The 26,115-nt window shown below is 42.5% G+C and overlaps 1 protein-coding gene across 1 annotated transcript; it reads right to left on the bottom strand.

Moving 5' to 3' along the window:
* Positions 1 to 3,298: 3,298 nt before the first annotated feature.
* Positions 3,299 to 8,571, bottom strand: LOC138358836 (transcription factor 21-like). The gene is made up of 2 exons (XM_069317138.1): positions 8,491 to 8,571; positions 3,299 to 8,292 (listed from the first exon to the last, which is right to left on the bottom strand). Exon 2 carries the CDS (start codon positions 8,157 to 8,159, stop codon positions 7,419 to 7,421), a length of 741 nt encoding a protein of 246 aa, XP_069173239.1. The 5' UTR covers positions 8,160 to 8,292; positions 8,491 to 8,571; the 3' UTR covers positions 3,299 to 7,418.
* Positions 8,572 to 26,115: the final 17,544 nt, after the last annotated feature.

Here is a 26,115-nt window from a genome sequence, read left to right on the forward strand (position 1 = left end):
AGAGAGAGAGAGAGAGAGAGAGAGAGAGAGAGAGAGAGAGAGATTAAAAAAGGAGAAAGAGCATGGAGAAAAATAAGGGTATACTCTTATAAAACACCTAATAATAAATCAAGGGGCGTGGGTGAAGGTTTACAATGCACTGAGGTGAGATAACACTTCTTAGCGTGTAAAATGCATGTAAGAATTTTAATGATTATCCTGTATAACCTGTGGTGATTGTTCTACATAAACGATTCTGTCAAGCATAACAATAAAGAAAACGTGAAAATGTATTAAAATTACGTGTACTCACCTAGTTGTTTTTGCGGGGGTTGAGCTCTGGCTCTTTGGTCCCGCCTCTCAACCGTCAATCAACAGGTGTACAGATTCCTGAGCCTATTGGGCTCTATCATATCTACACTTGAAACTGTGTATGGAGTCAGCCTCCACCACATCACTTCCTAATGCATTCCATTTGTCAACCACTCTGATACTAAAAAAGTTCTTTCTAATATCTCTGTGGCTCATTTGGGCACTCAGTTTCCACCTGTGTGTGTGTGTGTGTGTGTGTGTGTGTGTGTGTGTGTGTGTGTGTGTGTGTGTGTGTGTGTGTGTGTGTGTGTTTTAGGTTTTATACACATATTTTTCTATACATATGATGATAGATAAAACAATATAGAAAAAATGCAAGGATATATAATTATACATATTTTGTTACATTGGTTCGAACCAAGTAATGGATCTTATTAAGCGCCATCCCGTCATCTCAACTAATAGATCGCGTTTTTTACGTTATAGCCAGCGATACATTGTGTTTTCGGCTTGGCGCCTTCATTTGATAATTATTTACGTTCAGGATATCGTAACCAGAGTTACACACGGGCTCACCATAGCCCGTGCTACTTGGAACTTTTGATCCAGGCAGCGAATCTTAAACAACAACAACAACCAGTTACAAATGCAACCCATTTTGAAAAGTAACGCCTCAAAAAATCCACGTTTTCTGTGCATAGGACTCAACCTCCCAGATATTTTTCCCTCTGTCATTCCAGAAGGGTTTCTTCTTCCAATTGGTACCTTGTGTCTACCCTCCTCTTGACACCACACATGTCTCATTTCTTTGCACTTGCCTGAGTTAATTTATATTAGCCACTCAATGAGTTTAATTCATCTACTCATCTAGTTGGGTTTTTCTGGATCCTCTCGGACGCAGGTTCGAACCCTCATCACGGCCCTTGTGGATTTGTTCATTTGATGCATCACGCTATTGTGATTTCTGTGTGCAAGCGTTTGGTATTTACTAGAACTTTAGTTCTAATCCCAGCCCGTCCTCCAAAAATGGGGAGGTAAATGTAACAGCTAAGTGCAATTATGTACTATGTATGGCAGTCAAGAATTGTACTTATTTCCACTTAGTATTAAACCGTAGTCAAATATATTGTGAATATTTGAAGTTTACCTGAAAAGCTGAATAGAAAACAACGACCTAACCTAACCGTCTTAGTTTTTGAGGATAAGCATTTTATTGCTTCTTAATTACAATTACTACTTAACCTGTAGCTATATTGATATTACAGTTTTATAATACAAATAAAACAAAACTAAAATATTTTAATAAATTGTAAAGTAACTCAGGATATTTTCAAATTTTGTATAAAATCTCTATTGTTTAATAAAACTGAAAAAGAAATTCCTGATATTTAAAACTTGTGTATAATAAATTAAACTTCAAAACTTCATCCTAAAATTGTTAGTGTCTTAACAGAAAACGAGAATAAATGGGGAGGTAAATGTAACAGCCCAATAAGTGCAATTTTGTACTATGTATGGCAGTCAGGAAATATACTTATTATTAAAACGTACTGTCAATTCGGAAGATGGGTTGTCTAATCCACACATTGCACCAAATGATTTTCTCAATAAAATTAAGAATAAGAAAAATTACATTAATAGTACAGCAACACAAAAAAACGTAATTGACCGGAAAATTGATTATTCAAAACGGCAAATTAAATAATTTATAAACTAAATTAGTAGACGAGGGAGCGTTAATAATGAAAGTTCAAGATAAGCTGGCGAGGTCAGGTGATGCGTACGACATACACGAGACCCATGCGACGCACGTGACGCATTGCAAATATGAAGTACGTGACGCAACCCATCATCATAGCTGGAACCATCACGTGTGCGAACAAGGGATAAGGAAAGGCGTGGCTGACCCCGTCCAGCTGACCTCTGACCCCTGGCTGCGGAACGTGACCTGACGTTATCTGAGCCCCTTCACCTGTCCAGGCTTCTTGTCTGACTAATAATATATGATAGTTCTCCCTGAAGAATTACGGGCTCACCATAACCCGTGCTACATGGACATTTCCTTCTGAGTAGCTAAATCTAAAACAACAACATTCCTGAAGTTGTTACTATATAATATGTATGTATGTATGTATGTATGTATGTGTGCTCACCTAGTTGAGCTTGCTGGGGTTGAGCTCTGGCTCTTTGGTCCCGCCTCTCAACTGTCTTGCTAATAATCGTGGCCCCAGGCTACGATTATGTTCCGTTGTTGAGTAGATTAGATACAGTGTTTAGCGAGTTTCATATTTATTTAGTAGTCCTGGATACAGCAGTGTCGTAGACGTTGCGACGGAGCTTGGAGCAGAGCAGAGAGCTGAGTTTGTGTGTGTGTGTGTGTGTGTGCGTGTGCGTGTGCGTGTGTGTGTGTGTGTGTGTGTGTGTGTGTGTGTGTGTGTGTGTGTGTTAGGTTTCATAAACATATACGTTTTTGTTTCACTTAAACCAAAACTAACTCAGTAGTTTGACCTACTATAAATATTCCCATTTTTCCTAAATGCTGCCTCACACAGGTACAATCAGGCCTAAACTGGCAAGCAATTTGTTGTTAATATAATATGTTAATTTCATTAAAGTGCAGATTAATTTTTAGCAGATATACAATTTAAACAAAATATTCTGATCAACTGAGAAAATTGTTTTTTCTAAACTGCATCAGTTTTGCAAGAACACTATTACAGTGTGTCATTTCTACAATTTAATTTATAAATATTTGTCAGTGAATATCTAGTTTTTAATAAAAATAATATATATAAATTAAGCTCGAAATCACTTTTTTCAACAAATACACAGGATACTAAAATGTAAAAATAAGATGCTTTCCATTTATTTCTGTTTTGTGACAGAACCCTCGATGTGTACAAAACCCAGTATTTACAAACAATATTATTTATATATATATATATATATATATATATATATATATATATATATATATATATATATATATATATATATATATATATATATATATATATATACATAATATTGGATAGAATAATAATATAATATACATAGAATACAAGTGTTTAAATTATGGGAAGCCCTCAATCCCTTACCATAAATAACCTTTAGTGGTGGTTGTCGACTCGCCACACTATGGGTTTCAAACCATCACTCACTTAACAAGTGGTGGACGCAGAACCTGTCAACTCATCACCCAAAATATGATTTACAACGACAAATGGTCGAACGTACAAAAATGGAGCGTTGCTCCCCAAAATTGTTCCCAAAACGTGAACTGTTCCAGCAGTTTTTACGATTTGAACTGTTGGAACGATCAAATGGCGTACTTATTATAAAAATGGGACAGTAAGAACACAACCAAATCTGACCTAGGCCAAAATAAGCACTGCAAGCCATAATATATGTCATCTTAGGCTTAATATAATATAGCCTATATCAGCTATATCTTATTCTAGGCCTATAAACAGTTTGGTTTGGTTATCCTTTCTTGTGCCCTCTACGAAATAAATAGTAAAAAGCTTGAACTTTTTGAGTGCAACAGTCCATTTTTGTACGTTTGCCCAATAGTTGGAATAAGTACTATCAGTTCTGGATGACATGTTGATATTTGTATAACCCCCTCACTGTCAGCGTTATAATAATGATGATAATAATTTATAATAATAATTGGTTGAATATTAATCAACAAAATCTCCTAATATAATATACAGGAATATTATTAACAATAATTATATATGAAGGGCACATATATATGTACTTGTGCGTGGAGGAGGCTTCCCACCACGACTACAACGAACGAACAAAATAAAGGACAAGATACCCTTCGGGTCCAACCTGTCCTCTTAAAAAGAACGTCGGTTTTGGCCGTTTGTCCGTATGGCCGAATTTGGACGTAATTTGAAAATTAAAAAAAGAAATGAAAATAAATTTGGATTTTTTTTTCAACAACAGTAAGTTAAGGGTCCTCTGATAGGTTAGGTGGGCAGGAAATTCTCATAAAGTTTCAAAACGTTAATTTAAAGTGTCCTCTTATAACCTCTGCGCGTACGCCGGACAACTCAAATAGAAAACGGAACAGAACGTCACTTTTGTGAGTCGATTTCATTTCAAATTACGTCCAAATTTGGCCATAGTGCGCATATGAGCGAAGAGTGACGTTTTTAAGAGGACGGGTTGTCGGGTGAGCGGGGAAGTGGGTATAGCTGAAAGAATAGCCGGTGAGAGGAAACGTCCAAGTCGGAGAGACAGAGTCAGGGGCTAAACCCAGGCTACAAAGGTTATCTACAGCGTTAAATGTAGTCTCGCCGAGCGCCTGGACGACACGTGTGGCGGTACAGTCGTCCTTGAAGCGCAGGCGAGCTGACTAGTGTCAAGGGATAGGCGGCGTCTTTGTCTCTATCCTCACCTATTTATTACCACATGGTCATCCTTGTGTATATATTTTCCGTTGGGCATCGCTGTACTCCTTCCAGGATATACACACTGGCTAGCTATATATCTATTTTGGTAATTACCTACGTGTATAGGATGAGAGCTAGGCTCGTGCTGTCCCGAATTTTATAATATATTGTTGGGGGACAGGAAGCCTGTAGTTATATTTTAGGCTTGTATCGAGGTCCACACATTCCCTGCCAAGACTGAAGTATAGACCCTCCCCAGGATGCAACCTAACAGAAGAGACATAACTCTCGGGTACCTACTTGCTGCCAGGTGAACAGTGGCATTTGGTGAAAGAAAACGTGCCCAACACTGTCCCGCCCGGGAATCCAACCCAGGATCCCCGACTGAGTCGAAAACAAAGCCAACTGTGCTAAGAGACCTAATGTATGCTAATTCTAATATGTACGTTAGAGAGTGTTCACTTACATTCTATTTCTTCTGAGTTGAATCAAGAATAATGAGGTTAAAGCAATAACGTAAGGACCGGGAATGGTTTAACTCTCGATCGACTAATCTCCCGTTTTAACAGTTATTTGTCAATGGGTAAAGATGGAATATACTTTAGTCACGTTAACTATTATGTCAGCTAACGTAATTTTGTCTTCCTGGCGGACCACCGATATTTTGGAGAATATTCAGAAAATATCTTATTAAAGCCTAGATTGTGTTTGGTATATATATAATTTTTCTTGATCAAATTATATTTTAAACATACACAACTAATAGGCTGTATGTCTGTCTATGGTGCCATGTTCTATTTCTATTGACAAAATATCCCAGTTATGTTCCTCTGATAGGCTATAGCGAAATTAGCCAATCCTGTTGGGAAAGTTGCCTCATTGCGTGACGCAAAAAGCAGGTAATACAATAACAACATTTTCTCTTAAATAAATTGCTAGATCACTCGGCTTAAATCTTTTAATGATCAATAATACCTTCAGAATCAATACTGCTTTTTCTAAATAATGTTTTTCGTATTAACATTTATCTCGTTTTTAACTAAATATAATAATATTGACTAAATAACACATGCATTATATTTCATTAAAATATATTCTAATAAAATTTGTATCCTAGGTAATTAAAAATGTATATTACAAAAATTCCTTTAACGTTTAATACATAGGCGTATTTTTTATTTAATGGTTTAGCATTTGTATTTAGTTTGAAAGTCATTACAATTTAGTTATTCAAGGTAATTCGCATCTGGTGTGCAAAGGAGTCATTTACATGCTTTTACAGAATGCAATCTCATCTAGCTTGTAAAAGTCATGTTATTACAGTTCAGTTTGTCTTCTACATGACATTATAGTTCAGTTTGACTTCTACATGGCGTCTCAGCCGTATAATAAACGTAGAGAAACATCTCAAAGGTTCAGGTCTCGGACTAACAGAGTATCTAGTTCAAGGCTGAAAAAACAAACTATCGCTCAGCAGAATAATAAATAACTGATTTAAATAATTAGACCATTGAAATAATGTAATTCTCACTACATAGACTGTGAACAACTACACTTAGTATGTCGTTAATACGTCCGTTATTAATGACGTTATACGACGTTAATGACATACTATTAATATGTCGTTAATTAACGACATATGTTTAGTATGTCGTTAATACAGATGGATTAACATTTTTCATTTATTGGAAATTCGCGTAAAATTCATCATATACAAATGATGATCAGTTTCACAAATTGTCTATGCAATTGTTCTCCTTATGTCGAGCACTACAATCTCACTGTAGTAGAGCAATTAGAAATTTAATTAAAGTTTTTTTAAACAATAGTATTTGATTTCTGTTCTTCACATTTCACATATAGTTTTTATCACATGATGGATGTAAGTATGCAGACGAGGAGTCTGCATACTTCGACTTGAGAATGGTCCAGGACGGACCGAAACGTCGTCGTCCCTTCACTTTCTAGTGAAGGGACGACGTTCCTCTAGTCTGGTCAACATGGGTGTAAGTCACTGTGTATTACGTCACTGGTCAATACACTTCCGTAACAACACTTGCTTCACTATGAATCTGAGTTACACCAATGACATAAGTCATTCTGTTATTACACTTGTGTTCAAAGCACACATTCATCTCACTTTATTCATTTTATTTTCGAAATTATACTCCTCATATGAGTAAATGAAAAGTTATCTATAATAGGTTCTCTGTATATATACATTTACTGTATATATAATATATATCTAAAATATTTGTTTGCACTTGTTGTTGACTTATCTTTCATGAAAGTCTTCCTCGACAACTTCACTCACAGGAGCATAACATGATAGCATTACGTATACCGGAAAACTCCACCACAGACGGCAAATTATTTTTGCTTTTCAAGTACGAACTACTTACATTATCACACTTTAACTCCAGCAGAAGGATCCCGCTGGTCGTTTATGGCACCAGAAAACCTGCAGGTAGTGGACTCGGGTCCAGTAACAGGTCTGAGGTCGTCCTCGACCGGGACGGCAGAGACCTTTTTCGTAAAGATCACTAAGCCGGCGTTCAAGCTGTACCGTGTCATTCATGCATATCAAGACTCGATCACCAAAAATCTCTTACTTCGCTTGTTCAATAAATCACTTTACGATACCAGCGGGAATGAATACTGTTGGTACGGAATCAGTCCTAAGTATACATCAAAACCTTCACGATTCCTTTCTCGTAGAGATCATGACACAAGTGGGGAATGTTGACCCTCAGTCCAGGGTCGAGACTGAGGCTCATTCCCCAGGAGAAGTGCTACAGCTTCAGTTTCAGACATGGGTGAGAGGTATGAGAAAGACTCCATGCTATCTTGGAAGACCCCAGAGTCTGACGCGCACAGGAAAGTAACAAAGTCTGGATCTGACGTCGTATGAACAAGGGATTGCTGAGTCTTGCCCTGACTTCCAGGACCTAGGTCTGGCTGCGACTCCTGGAGATTGGAGGCGTCCTGCAGGATGCTTGAGAGGACCCACGAGCAGGTGTCCTGATGGGCATTACCGTCCAGGATGTCCTGGAGAGATCTGATGTACGCGGAGGCCAGCCTCAACGTGGTAATCTTAGTCATCTCAGAAGCGGCTCGTCGACTACACACCCACGACGGCAGTACGCCTCGCAGACTCTCGAAAGCGGTGTTAATTTGCCGCATGCGGTACCTCTCCCGGGCATTAGCGGTCTTCCTGCGGTACCTGGAGAGTGGCGGCGGCCGCTGCTTGTGTCGCAGGGTGTCCTGAAGACTCCACTCACTGTCACACCGACGCCGGGGGAGGAGAGTTCGAGGTCGCAGCTGGTACTTCACTCCGGAACTACACGCTGTGTTGGTACTTTCTGTGTTGTTCTGATTGTTATTATTATTGTTGTTATCATCCACTGCACCACCCCCGCCCTCTTGAGTGCCCACTTGTTTCTCTATTTTGGCCATCTTCATTGACAGATATCTTTCTAGTGTTATAATGTCCGCGAAGAACAACTGGGCACTAGGCTATATAACTGCGCATCACTTCCTATAGACCGTTATAGCACCACTGTGTTAGTAGCCTAAGCCTTATCTTCCAGGAGGCCTGCAAGATTAAAAAAAAAAGGTATCGTGAATAAATGTGAATGAAATCTGACAATGCACACGAATGAATTTCTTAATTCCGTAATTAAACGAAACAAAATATCCTTTTTTTCTACTCTGATACATACATTACAAACACCCTGTGAGTGCATATCAAACAAATTTTAGTAGCAGGAACAAATCTAGGAAGGCGACTCACGTGTCTGTATCGAGTGTACGCGAGTGAGGGAGACGGAGAGGAGCAGCGCAACACGTATCACCTCGACGAAGGACGCCAGCCCACTGAGCTCTGGGTACCCTCCCACCCTGAAAGCCAATACCCACCACCCAGGCCACCGCGCCATATATGGTGTATAATTTTCATTTTTTTGGACCGTCATATTATTGTTTTAAACTTTAGATTTTGACTCATTACGCGTGTTTCAAGCTTGGTACAACCCGTTTATGTAAGAAGCTTAGTCCCTGAAGTCGTACAGACAAGGATAAACGTGTCTATATTCACAGATTTGACCTGAAAACGCAAGAGGTCATCTCACTCCGACTCTCCACGGATGAAAGTTACGTACATGTAAAGCGACTGACCACGTAGTATCGTGGTACTCTTTCCTTCGTTTTAATACATATTCCCTTGAAATATTAGTTGTGCTTTTGAACCCGTTGTTACGTGCATGTGTCTTAAGTGTGTGTGACTGCCCTGTCCGCGTGACCAATGGTGGTGATCTTAAGTCACAAGTCTGGATTTTATTTCAATAATATATTGACTTTCCACCTGTTCTTCCCTTGGAGATATGTTCTTATTTGTTATTGTTGAGTTGAGGGTTAAGTAGGCTAGCTCACATCTGGTTCGTCACAGTAGCGTGCGTGACGGTGAGCTCTATGTTCGTCACAGTAGCGTGTGTGACGGTGAGCTCTATGTTCGTCACAGTAGCGTGTGTGATGGTGAGCTCTATGTTCGTCACAGTAGTGTGTGTGACGGTGAGCTCTATGTTCGTCACAGTAGGGTGTGTGATGGTGAGCTCTATGTTCGTGACAGTAGCGTGTGTGACGGTGAGCTCTATGTTCGTCACAGTAGTGTGTGTGACGGTGAACTCTATGTTCGTCACAGTAGCGTGTGTGACGGTGAGCTCTATGTTCGTCACAGTAGCGTGTGTGACGGTGAGCTCTATGTTCGTCACAGTAGCGTGTGTGACGGTGAGCTCTATGTTCGTCACAGTAGGGTGTGTGACGGTGAACTCTGTTCGTCACAGTAGCGTGTGTGACGGTGAACTCTATGTTCGTCACAGTAGTGTGTGTGACGGTGAGCTCTATGTTCGTCACAGTAGCGTGTGTGACGGTGAGCTCTATGTTCGTCACAGTAGTGTGTGTGACGGTGAGCTCTATGTTCGTCACAGTAGCGTGTGTGACGGTGAGCTCTATGTTCGTCACAGTAGTGTGTGTGACGGTGAGCTCTATGTTCGTCACAGTAGCGTGTGTGACGGTGAGCTCTATGTTCGTCACAGTAGCGTGTGTGACGATGAGCTCTATGTTCGTCACAGTAGTGTGTGTGACGGTGAACTCTATGTTCGTCACAGTAGTGTGTGTGACGGTGAACTCTATGTTCGTCACAGTAGCGTGTGTGACGGTGAACTTCAAGTTTGAAAGTACGCTTTGGAAAATGAACTACAGACTTAATTATCTTGACGAACATGTAACACATAATTACACTAAATTACACTTTTAATTACATAAAAACACTAGGCTAAACCGATCAATAAACCAATGAAATCTTATCCCAAGACCATGTACTGTACTCGTGTACACACAAAAACACATACATTCAGCGAGGAACGTACATACAGACTTACAAGCAAGCATACATATACACACACACACACATGTAGATGCATGGAGGCGGGACCAAAAAGCCAGAGCCCAACCCCCGCAAGCACAATTAGGTGAGTACAATTAGGTGAGTACACACATAAATACGCACAAATAAGTATACAAAAATATACATACACACGAGCATACACCTACCCACACACATGGAAACGTATTATATGCATTATAACTTTTATCTTATTCTGAATTTATTTATATACAAGAAGGTACAGTGGATTGTAAAGTATACACGCTGGCGATTGAGTGCTGCATTCTTGCAAAGCCTCAGCACCGCTCCCGTGCCAGGTAAGTCCACTACGGGCTCACCATAGCCCGTGCTACTTGGAACTTGTTCCCAGTAGCTGAATCTATAACAACAAACAACTGCAAAGCCACTAACACGCATAGTGTTACGGGTGGACGCACACACATGCGAGCATATACAAACACATATAAATACACACACACACACACATGTAGATGCACACACACACATGTAGATGCACACACACACATGTAGATGCACACACACACATGTAGATGCACACACACACATGTACATGCACACACACACATGTAGATGCACACACACACATGTAGATGCACACACACACATGTAGATGCACACACACACATGTAGATGCACAGACACACATGTAGATGCACACACACACACATGTAGATGCACACAAACAGTGACACAGATGTGGCAAGAACAAGTGACTACACACTAACACCCATCCCTTGAGCCTTGCTTCATCGCTCCAGTGTCACTGACATGCTTTTTCTTCCAATGTACCGGTGAAAGTGACCATTTAAAGAAGAGCACCTAGAGGGTATAATTTTGCAACCGACGTTCAACAAGATTTTTAAAGGGATATGAAGACTGACAAACTTGACAGAATTCTATAACAAGGTCGTCAAAACACTTCCCATATCTTCTTGAGGTTATCTTGAGATGATTTCGGGGCTTTAGTGTCCCCGCGGCCCGGTCCTCGACCAGGCCTCCACCCCCAGGAAGCATCCCGTGACAGCTGACCAACACCCAGGTACCTATTTTACTGCTAGGTAACAGGGGGCATAGGGTGAAAGAAACTCTGCCCATTGTTTCTCGCCGGCGCCCGGGATCGAACCCGGGACCACAGGATCACAAGTCCAGCGTGCTGTCCGCTCGGCCGACCCATACAAGCTTTTTGGAATCACATTTGTCTAAGTTTCCCATAAAAGCATCTGATTCTTCACAAAATATGGGTGTATAAGAGGGGAAAGAGACGCCTGGAAAACAGCGAAATCACTGATCTGGGAAAAGGAGTACCGAACGAAGTGAAAACAGTTAGGCACAGTTCGAGAGACAGTGTTAAGCTAGAGAAGGATGATAAGCGGAGTTCCCCGAGGCTGGGTCACGGGAATATTATTATTTCCATGTGAATGTTGTTGTTGTTGTTTAAGATTCGCTACCTGGAACAAAAAGTTCCAAGTAGCACGGGCTATGGTGAGCCCATGTCCATGTGAATGACCGATCAGAGGGAGTAAAGTCAGAGGAATAGACTAGACAGACATGGGTGGATGTGAAGAATCTTTTAATGTAGAGAATATTGGACAAGATGACATAGATGGAAGCTGGAGACACAAATGAGTAGAAGAAAAGTAAAGAAATACCCTTACCCTGTACCCATACCCTTACCCTGTACAAATACCCGTACCCTGTACAAATACCCATACCCTGTACAAATACCCGTACCCTGTACAAATACCCATACCCTGTACAAATACCCGTACCCTGTACCCATACCCTGTACAAATACCCATACCCTGTACAAATACCCGTACCCTGTACAAATACCCGTACCCTGTACAAATACCCGTACCCTGTACCCGTACCCTGTACCCGTACCCTGTACCCGTACCCTGTACCCGTACCCTGTACAAATGAACTGGAACATAATGAAAGAAAAATACTCTTGAAAACAACTTTTACCCAAACTTTAAGAGCAGATAAAACAAAGAACTCGAACGTCAAAGATAGACAAAATATGCAGCAATTGCGAACGTCACAGAAGGCGGAGACAGAGAGCTAAACCTCACTTCTCCCCTTCACAGTCAATCTCAGGTAAGAACTATTAGCCAAGCGCACACACATCCTCCCTAACTGTGCTCAGCATCAGTGCCTCACTCTCAGTCACTGTTAGTTATGGTGAGAATGGTGAACAACATTTGCTTGTCTTTCTGATTGCAATATAGTAGTTTTTTTCTGAATTATAGTCACAGTATATTTAAGCGTATAGTGAAGATGAAGACGCGAATGTTTAGAGGTGGGTGATGGATGAGTCAGAGAGAGAGAGAGAGAGAGAGAGAGAGAGAGAGAGAGAGAGAGAGAGAGAGAGAGAGAGAGAGAGAGAGAGAGAGAGAGAGAGAGAGAGAGAGAGAGAGAGAGAGAGAGGGAGGGGGGGAGAGAGAGAGAGAGAGAGAGAGAGAGAGAGAGAGAGAGAGAGAGAGAGAGAGAGAGAGAGAGAGAGAGAGAGAGAGAGAGAGAGAGAGAGAGAGAGAGAGAGAGAGAGAGAGAGAGAGAGAGGGAGAGGGAGAGAGAGAGAGAGAGAGAGAGAGAGAGAGAGAGAGAGAGAGAGAGAGAGAGAGAGAGAGAGAGAGAGAGAGAGAGAGAGAGAGAGAGAGAGAGAGAGAGAGAGAGAGAGAGAATGAGTGCCGTCAACACTGGAGGAACCTGTGTGTTGTATTGAGGGTGATGGAGCGTGTACCTGGGGCCCTCGTCCTTCCTGCAGGAGCCCTTTGGTGGGCTCGTTTCCACCGCCGGCGTGATGTGAATGGTTGAGTAGTTAGTGTGTGTGTGCAACCCGTCCTCTTAAAAATAACGTCACTTTTCGCTCGTATGTGCGCTATGGCCAAATTTGGACGTAATTTGAAATGAAAAGTGTGTGTGTACTCACCTAGTTGTGTCTGCGGGGGTTGAGCTCTGGCTCTTTGGTCCCGCCTCTCAACCGTCAATCAACAGGTGTACAGATTCATGAGCCTATCGGGCTCTGTCATATCTACACTTGAAACTGTGTATGGAGTCAGCCTCCACCACATCACCCCCTAATGCATTCCATTTGTCAACCACTCTGACACTAAAAAAGTTCTTTCTAATATCTCTGTGGCTCATTTGGGCACTCAGTTTCCACCTGTGTCCCCTTGTGCGTGTTCCCCTTGTGTTAAATAGACTGTCTTTATCTACCCTATCAATCCCCTTCAGAATCTTGAATGTGGTGATCATGTCCCCCCTAACTCTTCTGTCTTCCAGCGAAGTGAGGTTTAATTCCCGTAGTCTCTCCTCGTAGCTCATACCTCTCAGCTCGGGTACTAGTCTGGTGGCAAACCTTTGAACCTTTTCCAGTTTAGTCTTATCCTTGACTAGATATGGACTCCATGCTGGGGCTGCATACTCCAGGATTGGCCTGACATATGTGGTATACAAAGTTCTGAATGATTCTTTACACAAGTTTCTGAATGCCGTTCGTATGTTGGCCAGCCTGGCATATGCCGCTGATGTTATCCGCTTGATATGTGCTGCAGGAGACAGGTCTGGCGTGATATCAACCCCCAAGTCTTTTTCCTTCTCTGACTCCTGAAGAATTTCCTCTCCCAGATGATACCTTGTATCTGGCCTCCTGCTCCCTACACCTATCTTCATTACATTACATTTGGTTGGGTTAAACTCTAACAACCATTTGTTCGACCATTCCTTCAGCTTGTCTAGGTCTTCTTGAAGCCTCAAACAGTCCTCTTCTGTTTTAATCCTTCTCATAATTTTAGCATCGTCCGCAAACATTGAGAGAAATGAATCGATACCCTCCGGGAGATCATTTACATATATCAGAAACAAGATAGGACCGAGTACAGAGCCCTGTGGGACTCCACTGGTGACTTCACGCCAATCGGAGGTCTCACCCCTCACCGTAACTCTCTGCTTCCTATTGCTTAGATACTCCCTTATCCACTGGAGCACCTTACCAGCTACACCTGCCTGTCTCTCCAGCTTATGTACCAGCCTCTTATGCGGTACTGTGTCAAAGGCTTTCCGACAATCCAAGAAAATGCAGTCCGCCCAGCCCTCTCTTTCTTGCTTAATCTGTGTCACCTGATCGTAGAATTCTATCAAGCCTGTAAGGCAAGATTTACCCTCCCTGAATCCATGTTGGCGATTTGTCACGAAGTCCCTTCTCTCCAGATGTGTTACCAGGTTTTTTCTCACGATCTTCTCCATCACCTTGCATGGTATACAAGTCAAGGACACTGGCCTGTAGTTCAGTGCCTCTTGTCTGTCGCCCTTTTTGTATATTGGGACCACATTCGCCGTCTTCCATATTTCTGGTAGGTCTCCCGTCTCTAGTGTGTGTGTGTGTGTGTGTGTGTGTGTGTGTGTGTGTGTGTGTGTGTGTGTGTGTGTGTGTGTACTCGACTAGTTTTACTCACCTAGTTGTGCTTGCGGGGGTTGAGCTCAAGCTCTTTGGTCCCGCCTCTCAACTGTCAATTAACTGGTGGTATAGATTCCTGAGCCTACTGGGCTCTATCATATCTACACTTAAAACTGTGTATGAGTCAGCCTCCACCACATCGCTGCCTAATGCATTCCATCTGTTATCTACTCTGACACTTAAAAAGTTCTTTCTGACGTCCCTGTGGCTCATTTGGGAACTCAGTTTCCACCTGTGTTCCCTTGTTCGCGTACCACAAGTGTTAAACAGTTCTGTGTGTGTGTGTGTGTGTGTGTGTGTGTGTGTGTGTGTGTGTGTGTGTGTGTGTGTGTGTGTGTGTGTGTGTGTGTGTGTGTGTGTGTCGATCTATACACCACACACTGGAAGAGACCACTGAAGCATAAAATCTAAAATAAGACAGAACTCTTAGAGGGTTTCTCTCCTTAGGTAAGTATTGACCGACCTCTTCAAGGAAGAGGGATTGAGGGAAAGACACGCGGGCAAAGAACGAGCCAGAAAATTGTGGGTGAGAAATAATAAGAAGCTGAAGCGAACCATTCTATAACTTTGCACTACAATAATTATGGCCGTACTAGAGAAATTATACCATAAAATACCATCATCGAGTAATGGAAACCTGTAGATTTATCCACGTTCATGAAGGACAAAGATGCAAAACACAGCAATTCTCAAGCTCCCAGGTGGACGTTTACTGCTAGGTGAAGCGAGACGTGAAGAGAGGAATGGGCTAGAGCTAGTGGAATGGGCTGCAGCTAGTGGAATGGGCTACCACTAGTGGAATGGGCTGCAGCTAGTGGAATGGGCTACCACTAGTGGAATGGGCTGCAGCTAGTGGAATGGGGTGCTGCTAGTGGAATGGGGTGCTGCTAGTGGAATGGGGTGCTGCTAGTGGAATGGGCTACAGCAAGAGATTGCCGAGGCGATCTCAATAAGCAACTTAAAACGATGTACCAGGAAAAAAAATTGGAATAAAATTTATCGTGCTCGATGACCAGGCTTTGTGAAGTGAATACATCTAGGTGAGTGTACACACACACACACACACACACACACACACACACACACACACACACACACACACACACACACACACACACACACACACGCACTAGGGAACACAGGTGGAAACTGAGTGCCCAAATGAGCCACAGAGATATTAGAAAGAACTTTTTTAGTGTCAGAGTAGATGACAAATGGAATGTATTAGGAAGTGATGTGGTGGAGGCTGACTCCATACACAGCTTCAAGTGTAGATATGATAAAGCCCAATAGGCTTAGGAACCTGAACTCCTGTTGATTGACGGTTGAGAGGCGGGACCAAAGAGCCAGAGCTCAACCCCCGCAAGCACAAATAGGTGAGTACACACACACACACCTAGGGGGCCTGGTAGCCTGGTGGATAGCGCGCAGGACTCGTAATTCTGTGGCGCGGGTTCGATTCCTGCACCAGGCAGAAGGAGAACCACGGTAGGAACAAGCTTGGAGGAAGGGGGAGGGAAAGGAACCTTAGTTTAAGGATACAATTGAACACATGCGGAGTGAATTCAGGGAAGTATTGAGGGAAGTATTGAGGGTTATGAAGGAGACAGTATCAAACCTGCAGGATGAGCTGAAGGCAGCAAAGGATGAATTAAAAAGCCTGAAAGAAAATCCTACCCAGTACCAGATGCAAACCATCCCGCAAGGAGATGGTAATTTGCCTGTTAAGGGGAATCTTACAATACAACCCTCATTTGCAGGATTGTTTAAAAAGAACCTTGAAGCTAGGTCTGCAGTAAGGGAAGTTACCATGGAAGTGCCTTCTTCTCAGGAAGTTGCTAGATGTACTAGCCGGCTGACTGAGAGAAAAAGAGCAGTAGCAGTAGCAGGCATTAAGGAGCAAACAGGGACCAGCCCAAAGGAGCGGAGAGACAAGGACAAAAACATAGGTACACGCACACAACTGTGCTGGAAACTGAGTACCCAAATAAGCCACAGAGATATTAGAAAGAAATTGTTCAGTGTCAGAGTATATGACAAATGGAATACATTAGGCAGTGACGTGGTGGAGGCTGACTCCATACACAGTTTCAAATGTAAATATGATAGAGCCCAGTAGGCTCAGGAATCTGTACATCAGTTGATTGACAGTTGAGAGGCGGGACCAAAGAGCTAAACCCCCGAAAGCACAACTAGGTGAATACACACACACACACACACGTGTCGGGTGGGTGGTGGTTGAGTGGACAGCGCTCTAGACTCGTGGACCTAGGAACCGGGGTTCGATCCCCCGGCAAAGCCGGAAAAACAAATGGGCAGCGTTTCCTTTACCCTGATGCTCCTGTTACCTAGCAATAAATAGGTAATAAATAGGTACCTGGGAGTTAGACAGCTGCTACGGGCTGCTTCCTGGGGTGTGTGTCTGTGTGTGTGAAAAAAAATAGTAAGTAGTTGTAACAGTTGATTGATTGACAGTTGAAAGGCGGGCTGAAAAAGCAGAGCTCAACCCCCGCAAGCATAACTAGGTGTTTACAACTAGGTGAATACACACACACACACACACACACAACATACACAATTAGTCAAACGATAGTATTGTATTGCTTCTACGACAGCATTGTCTTGCTGACACGTATAGGAATAAAGTGAGAAACAATACAAACAAAATCTTGCAACTTTGCATGCTCACGAGTCTCCTGACACCAGACAAAACAAAACCCTGTAATTATGCATGTTTTCCCTCTTCACTTGTTTTGTATTCCATTGAAAAATAAAATTCCGCTCCGACAACTTCATAAAGAAAACAATACAGAGGTTCGGTGTACGATGATGTACACCTGCGTGCTGCTGCCTGTTGTACGATGATAAACAACGCATTGCCGCTGCCAGAAGTACAACAATAATATTCAACACAGCATCATTGCCAAAGTACGATGATATACAAAACACCGCTGGTAGAGTACCATAAAAAGCTGTACATTGCCATAGCTGCGCAGACAATGATTTAAAACTCAGTACCGATGTCTGGTTGGCAATGATATACAACATAATGGCCGTGCCTGACGTACGATGATACCCAGACACCGCTAGGTGAGGTACGATGATGTACGACATAAGACCGGTGGCGAGTGTCCAATCAAATGTCTCCCATATTTTTATGCAAGGCCGCTCTTCGTTTTTTGTTTACACCTCCTGCAGCTACAACTAATACAAATGGCACACATTTTTTACCACAACATAGTTTACTACGAGGTGAGCACAAACGCTACACTCAGAGTTCACACTAACGTGATGCTCCCGGACGCAGGTTCGAATCCTCGTCACGGCCCTTGTAGATTTGTTCAAGCACAAACGCTTTGGTACCAACTTAAAACACCTCTATTATTGGCGAATTTTTCTTATAGCATTTTCCATTGGTGTTTTTTATTTAGTACGGTAGATATAAAAGTTTCTCTCTGTTTAAATAAAAAGTTTTTGGCGTTCTCAAAAGAATATGGTGACCGGCCATTGGTTTGGTGTTGGGTTAAAAGGTCTATCAACTGTGGGAGAGTTGTTGAGGCCACCATAATGGCTCACTGACCAACCAGCGAGTATAGTTTAGTCTTGAACCTAGTCCAGGAATACAGTAAACTTTCAGTTTATATCCACTGAGAAGACTTACACACCTTTCGGTGTGTGTGTGTGTGTGTGTGTGTGTGTGTGTGTGTGTGTGTGTGTGTGTGTGTGTGTGTGTGTGTGTGTGTGCGCGCGCGCGTGTGTGTATGTATGGGTGTGTGTGTGTGTGTGTGTGTGTATATTTACTTGTTATATATATTTCAAGTAACACTGGACAAGTCACAAAGGTCCTGTCCAGCGAGCTTAACATCTGGTTCTTGGATGATGGTACCCTAGCTGGTTCCCAAGACTCCCTCCTGGAGGACATGAGAAAAATCCAGGATCAAGGTGCAGTTTTAGGCCTCACCCTGAACCCTTCTAAGTGTGGAAATAATATGTTCCAACCAGGGCATCGTAGAGAGAATGGAGGGTGTTCTGCCAAATATCCATAAAACTAAACCTGAATACAGCACATTCCTAGGAGCTCCCCTGGGGTTGAAAGCCATCGATGAGTTCCTTCATAAGAAAATTGCATGGTACTGTGTACGTTTAGGGGTGATCCTAGACGGCATGGGTTCGAATCCTGGTCGGGTCAAAGAGTTCTTAGTGATATATATTATATTATATATATATATATATATATATATATATATATATATTTAGGCGAAGGTTGATTAGGTGTTTAGGTTCGGTTGGCGATAATTTGTATTTAGAGTTCGTGGGTACTTTAAAGTAGATTTATTGTGTCGCGATTTGAGCAGAGGTCGCCAGTGACTGGTCGAGAATTGGTAAGACGTCATCAGTTGTGAGTTATATGTTAACCATTTGTCACTCATAAACAGGAGGTTTGGCGGCTGGATTAATGAGCATCTGGCCTTTGTTGATGAGAACAGGCTGATTTCTTCCCATCGAAAAAGTTCAGTAATTGTAATACGCACAGTTTATATACACAGAGAAACATAATACCTGTCCTCATGTCGGGCCAGTTCAATAATAGTAATTTTCCCTTCACCCCTACATCTCCCAGTCTCTCCCTCATGTGGCCACACCATGGGGAAAAAGGCCATGGTATGGCCAAGTCCCATGGTGTGGCCAGGTCCCATGGTGTGGCCCAGGCCCCATAGTGTGGCCAGGCCCCATGGTGTGGCCAGGTCCCATAGTGTGGCCAGGTCCCATAGTGTGGCCAGGTCCCATGGTGTGGCCACATCTAAGACACCAGCACACGTCTCTATACCCGGAAGCGATCGTATAAATGGTAATGAACTGATGCATCGCAGATACAGACTGAATTATGTGCCTTCTATTCGTTGATAATAAATTTTGTTTTTAATTCCACTGACACAGAGATTCAGTCAAATTCATACATTTACTGTCTTGGCTCGCTCGTTATAATCGTTAATCTTGAAGTAACAAGACAGTTCTTTGTATATTTTTCTTATTAATAAGGTTAATTTTGTGTTTTCCTGCAACACAAAATCTTTCATTTTCCAGGACATTACTCTTCACTCTTGCACGAACCAGAGATCTCATCACTCTATTTTAACGTAGCTACGGGCTCACCTTAGCCCGTGCTATTGGAACTTTTTGTTCCAGGTAGCGAATCTTTAACAACATTTAACATCAGCAGTTCCTATACTTCGACTAACCTTACACATACTTGAATCGCCTAATGTGTATAACGTCAGCCTAACCTATATTATCCTAAATTAACCTAACATTACCTAGTCTAACTTTGCTTAAGCAACCTAGCGTTACAACCCGAGCCTATTTAATGAACAAATCTACAAGGGCCGTGACGAAGATTCGAACCTACGTCCGAGATCATCCCAGACGCTGTCTTAATCAACTGAGCTACGACATGGTCAAAAAGAACCGAAACCAGACGTTCAGTAAAACTTCTGGTTTCAACTCTTTTGACCATGTTGTAGCTCAGTCGATTAAGGCAGCGTCTGGGATGATCTCAGACGTAGGTTCGAATCCTCGTCACGGCCCTTGTGGATTTGTTCATTTGATGCATCACGTTATTGTGATTTCTGTGTGTAAAGTCTATTTAACCAAACCGAGACTAATCTAACCAACCTTAGCCTAACCTTGAATAGAATCCAAACTGCGAATGACGCGACGCTGATATATTTTAGGAGACGCTAATTAGTCAATAATTCCTGACCTTGCCACTGGAATATCAACAATTGATTGATGATTGATAAAGATTAAGCCAGCCAAGAGGTGGCACGGGCATGAATAGCCCGTAAGTGGTGGCCCTTTTGAGCCATTACCAGTATCAAGAGCTGATACTGGAGATCTGTGGAGGCGCGACTGCACCCTGCGTGACGGGAGATGTCTCCCGTGGAATATCAACAATTAAAGCTGATCCATTACACAAGAGAAACTGCACGCAACATGTCGTTAAACCCAACCGAATAATCACTATACCGTTCATTCACCCCTGAATACATTTTCCGTTTTCCCACCATCGTGTTTAGAAGAAAGGACATATTGACAAGGGAATATGTGTTGACTACGACAACCATTCTCGTTTTCTATTGGCTTAATTATAATGAATTCTTCCACACACGAAATTTAAAGAGTACGAATGTAATAAATTTGTCCCAATTTAGCCTACTGGATTCCTTCAGATGATGCGGAAAGCTCAGTTACACCGAGAATATCACAGACGTGAAACAACTTATGAAATTAAACAAACGGAATATTTCTGTTTGTATAGGTCAATATGAGCAGGAAGAAAGTTTCATGGTACACTGTGTTATTTCTCTGTGCACGCTAGACCAGTGGACAGAGTGGTGGCCGAGTGCTTCACGGAGCTCAGAGTGTTGACACGGCATTGTGTTATCGAAGGTCGAGTCTCTACGCTCAGGACAAACACCGCGTGAAGAAGGGCAGAGAGAAGAGATGGAAAGAGAAATGGAACGGAGAGAAGATAAGGTAATTACGAGGAAAAAACACCAAGCCAACCAAACACTCTGGCACTTAGAATGGATATGATAAGATGCAATATGGGGATGGACTGAAGAAAATGGTAAAAATGAATCTTTTCGGGGTTTTCTTCACATGGAAAGAAATTTGAAACTAAAATAATTCTCCAATGTTCATTTGAAGTTCACTAAGTACAATTTTGCATCCATACAATAAAATTGAAATGGAAATAAGCTTATTGAGGTATATAAACTCAAAGAGTGTAACAGATTAAGGGCTTGGGCATAGATATTTCATGGAATCACCTCACTATGTGGGGCCACGTGAGCAACACGAATGCGAACAAGTTTGAATGGTCCCCAAGTTTACCACCAAGTGCTGTCGGGATGTTGGGAAAATAGCATCGCCTACCAATGTCTTTTGAACAGTCACGGTGGTCGAGTGGTTAAGGAACCAGGTACACCATGTGCTTAATGCTCCTGGCTGTCTGGGTTCGAATCCTTCTGGGGTGTGGAGTTTTGAGTTATATATATATATATATATATATATATATATATATATATATATATATATATATATATATATATATATATATATATATATATATATATATATATATATATATATATAAATTGTAATTGTCGGTAAATCTTTCAACTAGATCTTTCTCGTTATAGTCTGTTTATGAGTATTATGGGATCTTTAATGCTGCAATGCTGTTCATACTGGGAGCCGGTCGGCCGAGCGGACAGCACACTGGACTTGTGATCCTGTGGTCCCGGGTTCGATCCCGGGCGTCGGCTAGAAACAATGGGCAAAGTTTCTTTCACCCTATGCCCCTGTTACCTAGCAGTAAAATAGGTACCTGGGTGTTAGTCAGCTGTCACGGGCTGCTTCCTGGGGGTGGAAGACTGGTCGAGGACCGGGCCGCGCGGACACTAAAGCCCCGAAATCATCTCAAGATAACCTCAAGATATACTTTGCCAGGTGCATTGGAAGAAATGGCGTCATCTTCCTTATATTTTGTAGCGTTGGGTCTGACAGTACCAAAGTGGCCTATAAATATATAAAAATTACGTAGGGGAAAATTTCAGGTAATTTTGTGTTTTAAGACTTTTCTCCATATTTGTGAGCTGTAGAAAAGAAATCCCTGTAACAAAGTTATATCGGTGGGATATATTCTTTAATGTTGATTTTTTTTCATCAGTGGCAATCCACCTTCCTTTAGATGACGTCTTCCACATATCCATAAGTTTATTCGCAGTTTACTAAAACCTGTCTCACTCTACTGCGCTTTTCAACAACCTGCTTCCAACTGGAGCTGTGTGAAAGAGGTCGGGATTAGCGTAGGAATCAACAACCCCGGTCGGGCGGTCACTATTTGTCCACATTCCTACATTCTTCTCCATAGTGTAGACTGCTGTGTGGAAGCCGCCTCTCCTTCCAGAGACTGTTACATCCAGTTATGCAAGTCCCAGTTGTGTCTGGGTACAAGTGACAGGATGAACCCAGCGGGTTTTCTTCCAATTGCGGAGTGTTGTACATGCTGCTATGGCGGTGTGTCCACTCACAGGATGAGTGGCGCTGCCCAATATTGTCACTATGGCGGTGTGTCCACTCACAGGATGAGTGGCACTGCCCAATACTGTCACTATGGCGGTGTGTCCACTCACAGGATGAGTGGCGCTGCCAAATATTGTCACTATGGCGGTGTGTCCACTCACAGGATGAGTGGCGCTGCCCAATATTGTCACTATGGCGGTGTGTCCACTCATAGGATGAGTGGCGCTGCCCAATATTGTCACTATGGCGGTGTGTCCACTCACAGGATGAGTGGCGCTGCCCAATATTGTCACTATGGCGGTGTGTCCACTCACAGGATGAGTGGCGCTGCCCAATATTGTCACTATTGCGATGTGTCCACTCACAGGATGAGTGGCGCTGCCCAATATTGTCACTATGGCGGTGTGTCCCCTCACAGGATGAGTGGCGCTGCCCAATATTGTCACTATGGCGGTGTGTCCACTCACAGGATGAGTGACGCTGCCCAATACTGTCACTATATCGGTGTGTCCACTCACAGGATGAGTGACGCTGCCCAATACTGTCACTATATCGGTGTGTCCACTCACAGGATGAGTGGCGCTGCCCAATTAACTCGCCCCTTGGGGTAAAATTTAATTTAATCCAAGAACGATAGCCTACCTTCACTCTCAGTTTCATAAAGAACTTTGCTTTAAAGTTTCGATTAGTATATGTCGATTCATATATATGAATCGACATATACTAATCGAAATAATAGTATATGTCGGTTTATACTATTATTGTCTGTTTCTAATTAGGAAACTTACTCGTGTTTATACATGCTGACAAATATCTGTTGAATGGAAACCATTTTTTTATTACCGCCTTATTATTATATAATATTATTATATTAAATATTATTATTTTATTTATTATTTAATTTTTTTATTTATTATTATTTTTATTATTTATTATTTATTTTATTTTTATTTATATTATTTATAATGAGCGCATGAGGCTGTACGAGTCTCTGAAATGTACTCATGCAGACGACGAGTCACAATAACGTGGCTGAAGAGACAATGATCAGACCACACATCAGAAAATGAAGGGACGACGACGTTTCGGTCCGTCCTGGACCATTATGAAGCTGAAACGTCTATGTTACTTCATTTTCAGATGTGTGGTTTGGTCATCATGAACTCATAGATTATCCTACATGAACCCAAGGATTTACTTACACGAACTTATGGATTCCCTGTGCATGAACCCATGGATGATTCCCTGTGCATGGACCCATGGATGATTCCCTGTGCATGGACCCATGGATGATTCCCTGTGCATGGACCCATGGATGATTCCCTGTGCATGGACCCATGGATGATTCCCTGTGCATGGACCCATGGATGATTCCCTGTGCATGGACCCATGGATGATTCCCTGTGCATGAACCCATGGATGATTCCCTGTGCATGGACCCATGGATGATTCCCTGTGCATGGACCCATGGATGATTCCCTGTGTATGGACCAATGGATGATTCCCTGTGCATGGACCCATGGATGATTCCCTGTGCATGGACCCATGGATGATTCCCTGTGCATGGACCCATGGATGATTCCCTGTGCATGGACCCATGGATGATTCCCTGTGCATGGACCCATGGATGATTCCCTGTGCATGGACCCATGGATGATTCCCTGTGCATGAACCCATGGATGATTCCCTGTGCATGAACCCATGGATGATTCCCTGTGCATGGACCCATGGATGATTCCCTGTGCATGAACCCATGGATGATTCCCTGTGCATGGACCCATGGATGATTCCCTGTGCATGAACCCATGAATGATTCCCTGTGCATGAACCCATGGATGATTCCCTGTGCATGGACCCATGGATGATTCCCTGTGCATGGACCCATGGATGATTCCCTGTGCATGAACCCCTGAATGATTCCCTGTGCATGGACCCCTGAATGATTCCCTGTGCATGGACCCCTGAATGATTCCCTGTGCATGGACCCATGAATGATTCCCTGTGCATGGACCCCTGAATGATTCCCTGTGCATGGATCCATGGATGATTCCCTGTGCATGGACCCCTGAATGATTCCCTATGCATGGATCCATGGATGATTCCCTGTGTATGGACCAATGGATGATTCCCTGTGCATGGACCAATGGATTATTCCCTGTGCATGAACCCATGGATGATTCCCTGTGCATGGACCCATGGATGATTCCCTGTGCACGAACCCATGGATGATTCCCTGTGCACGAACCCGTGAATGATTCCCTGTGCACGAACCCGTGAATGATTCCCTGTGCACGAACCCGTGAATGATTCCCTGTGCACGAACCCGTGAATGATTCCCTGTGCACGAACCCGTGAATGATTCCCTGTGCATGGACCAATGAATAACACGGACGACACCTACACACACAGCCCATGAGTCACAACTTGATTTCTACGCTGAAGTTCCTGGTCCAAATACACCGAATCATCCTTAAGAATTTACCAATATTGATCCTGACACTGTCTCAACATCTCACCACTCATTGTACATTATAATGAGCCCTGCACGGAGCTCGACTGCCTGCACCGGCAACCGGCGCTTGCATCCTTGGCGGCCTTACAATCGTCAGGAATTATTGCGTGTTCACTTAGCGCCGAATGTGTTGTGGTGGCCTTTGCCAAACCTTATCGGTGGCCTCATAGAGTGAGAAGATTATTATTCTCTTGGTGATGTGAAGGCGAATAAGGTTGGATACATGTTGGCTTTACGCTGTCTGTCAATACAGACAGAGATACGGAGAGTATATTGACGGAGTTGCCTCGCGAATAAGGGACGGCGACAGGTTCTGTTGGTGTGGTAACAGTAAGTTAAAATTAACAGTATGGCCAGCTTGCTGTGAATGTTTTCTGATGGATGAGCCGGTTTTCTTATTAAACACACAGTTCATACTGAATGATAGACACACAGTCACATACACACTGTTTATATATATATATATATATATATATATATATATATATATATATATATATATATATATATATATATATATATATATATTATTTGACTCATTTGCATTTCCAGCTTCCTGTTATGTCTTCTCGTCCTGCTTTCTCTCACTTTAAAGAGATCGTCTTTGTCCAATTAATGAATTTTCATCTATATTTTGTATGTTGTGATCATGTCCCTCTGTAATTTTGAAAGTTGTGATCATGGTGGAGGCAGACTCCATACACAGTTTTAAATTTAGATATGATAGAGCTCGAGAAGCTCAGGAATCTGTACACCAGTAGATCGAAGGTTGAGAGGCGGGACCAGAGAGCCGACGCTCAACTCCCGCAAGCACAACTAGGCACGCACGCACACACACATTCAAGATTCTCAAGGAAATTGATAGGGTAGATAAAGACAGGATATTTAACAC

The sequence above is a fragment of the Procambarus clarkii genome, chromosome 86, assembly GCF_040958095.1.
Source record: "Procambarus clarkii isolate CNS0578487 chromosome 86, FALCON_Pclarkii_2.0, whole genome shotgun sequence".
NCBI lineage: Eukaryota > Metazoa > Arthropoda > Malacostraca > Decapoda > Cambaridae > Procambarus > Procambarus clarkii.

What these genes read in the sequence shown, in the direction of transcription:
- LOC138358836 (XM_069317138.1), bottom strand. Translation starts at nt 8,159, where the DNA reads ATGAAGATGGCCAAAATAGAGAAACAAGTGGGCACTCAAGAGGGCGGG.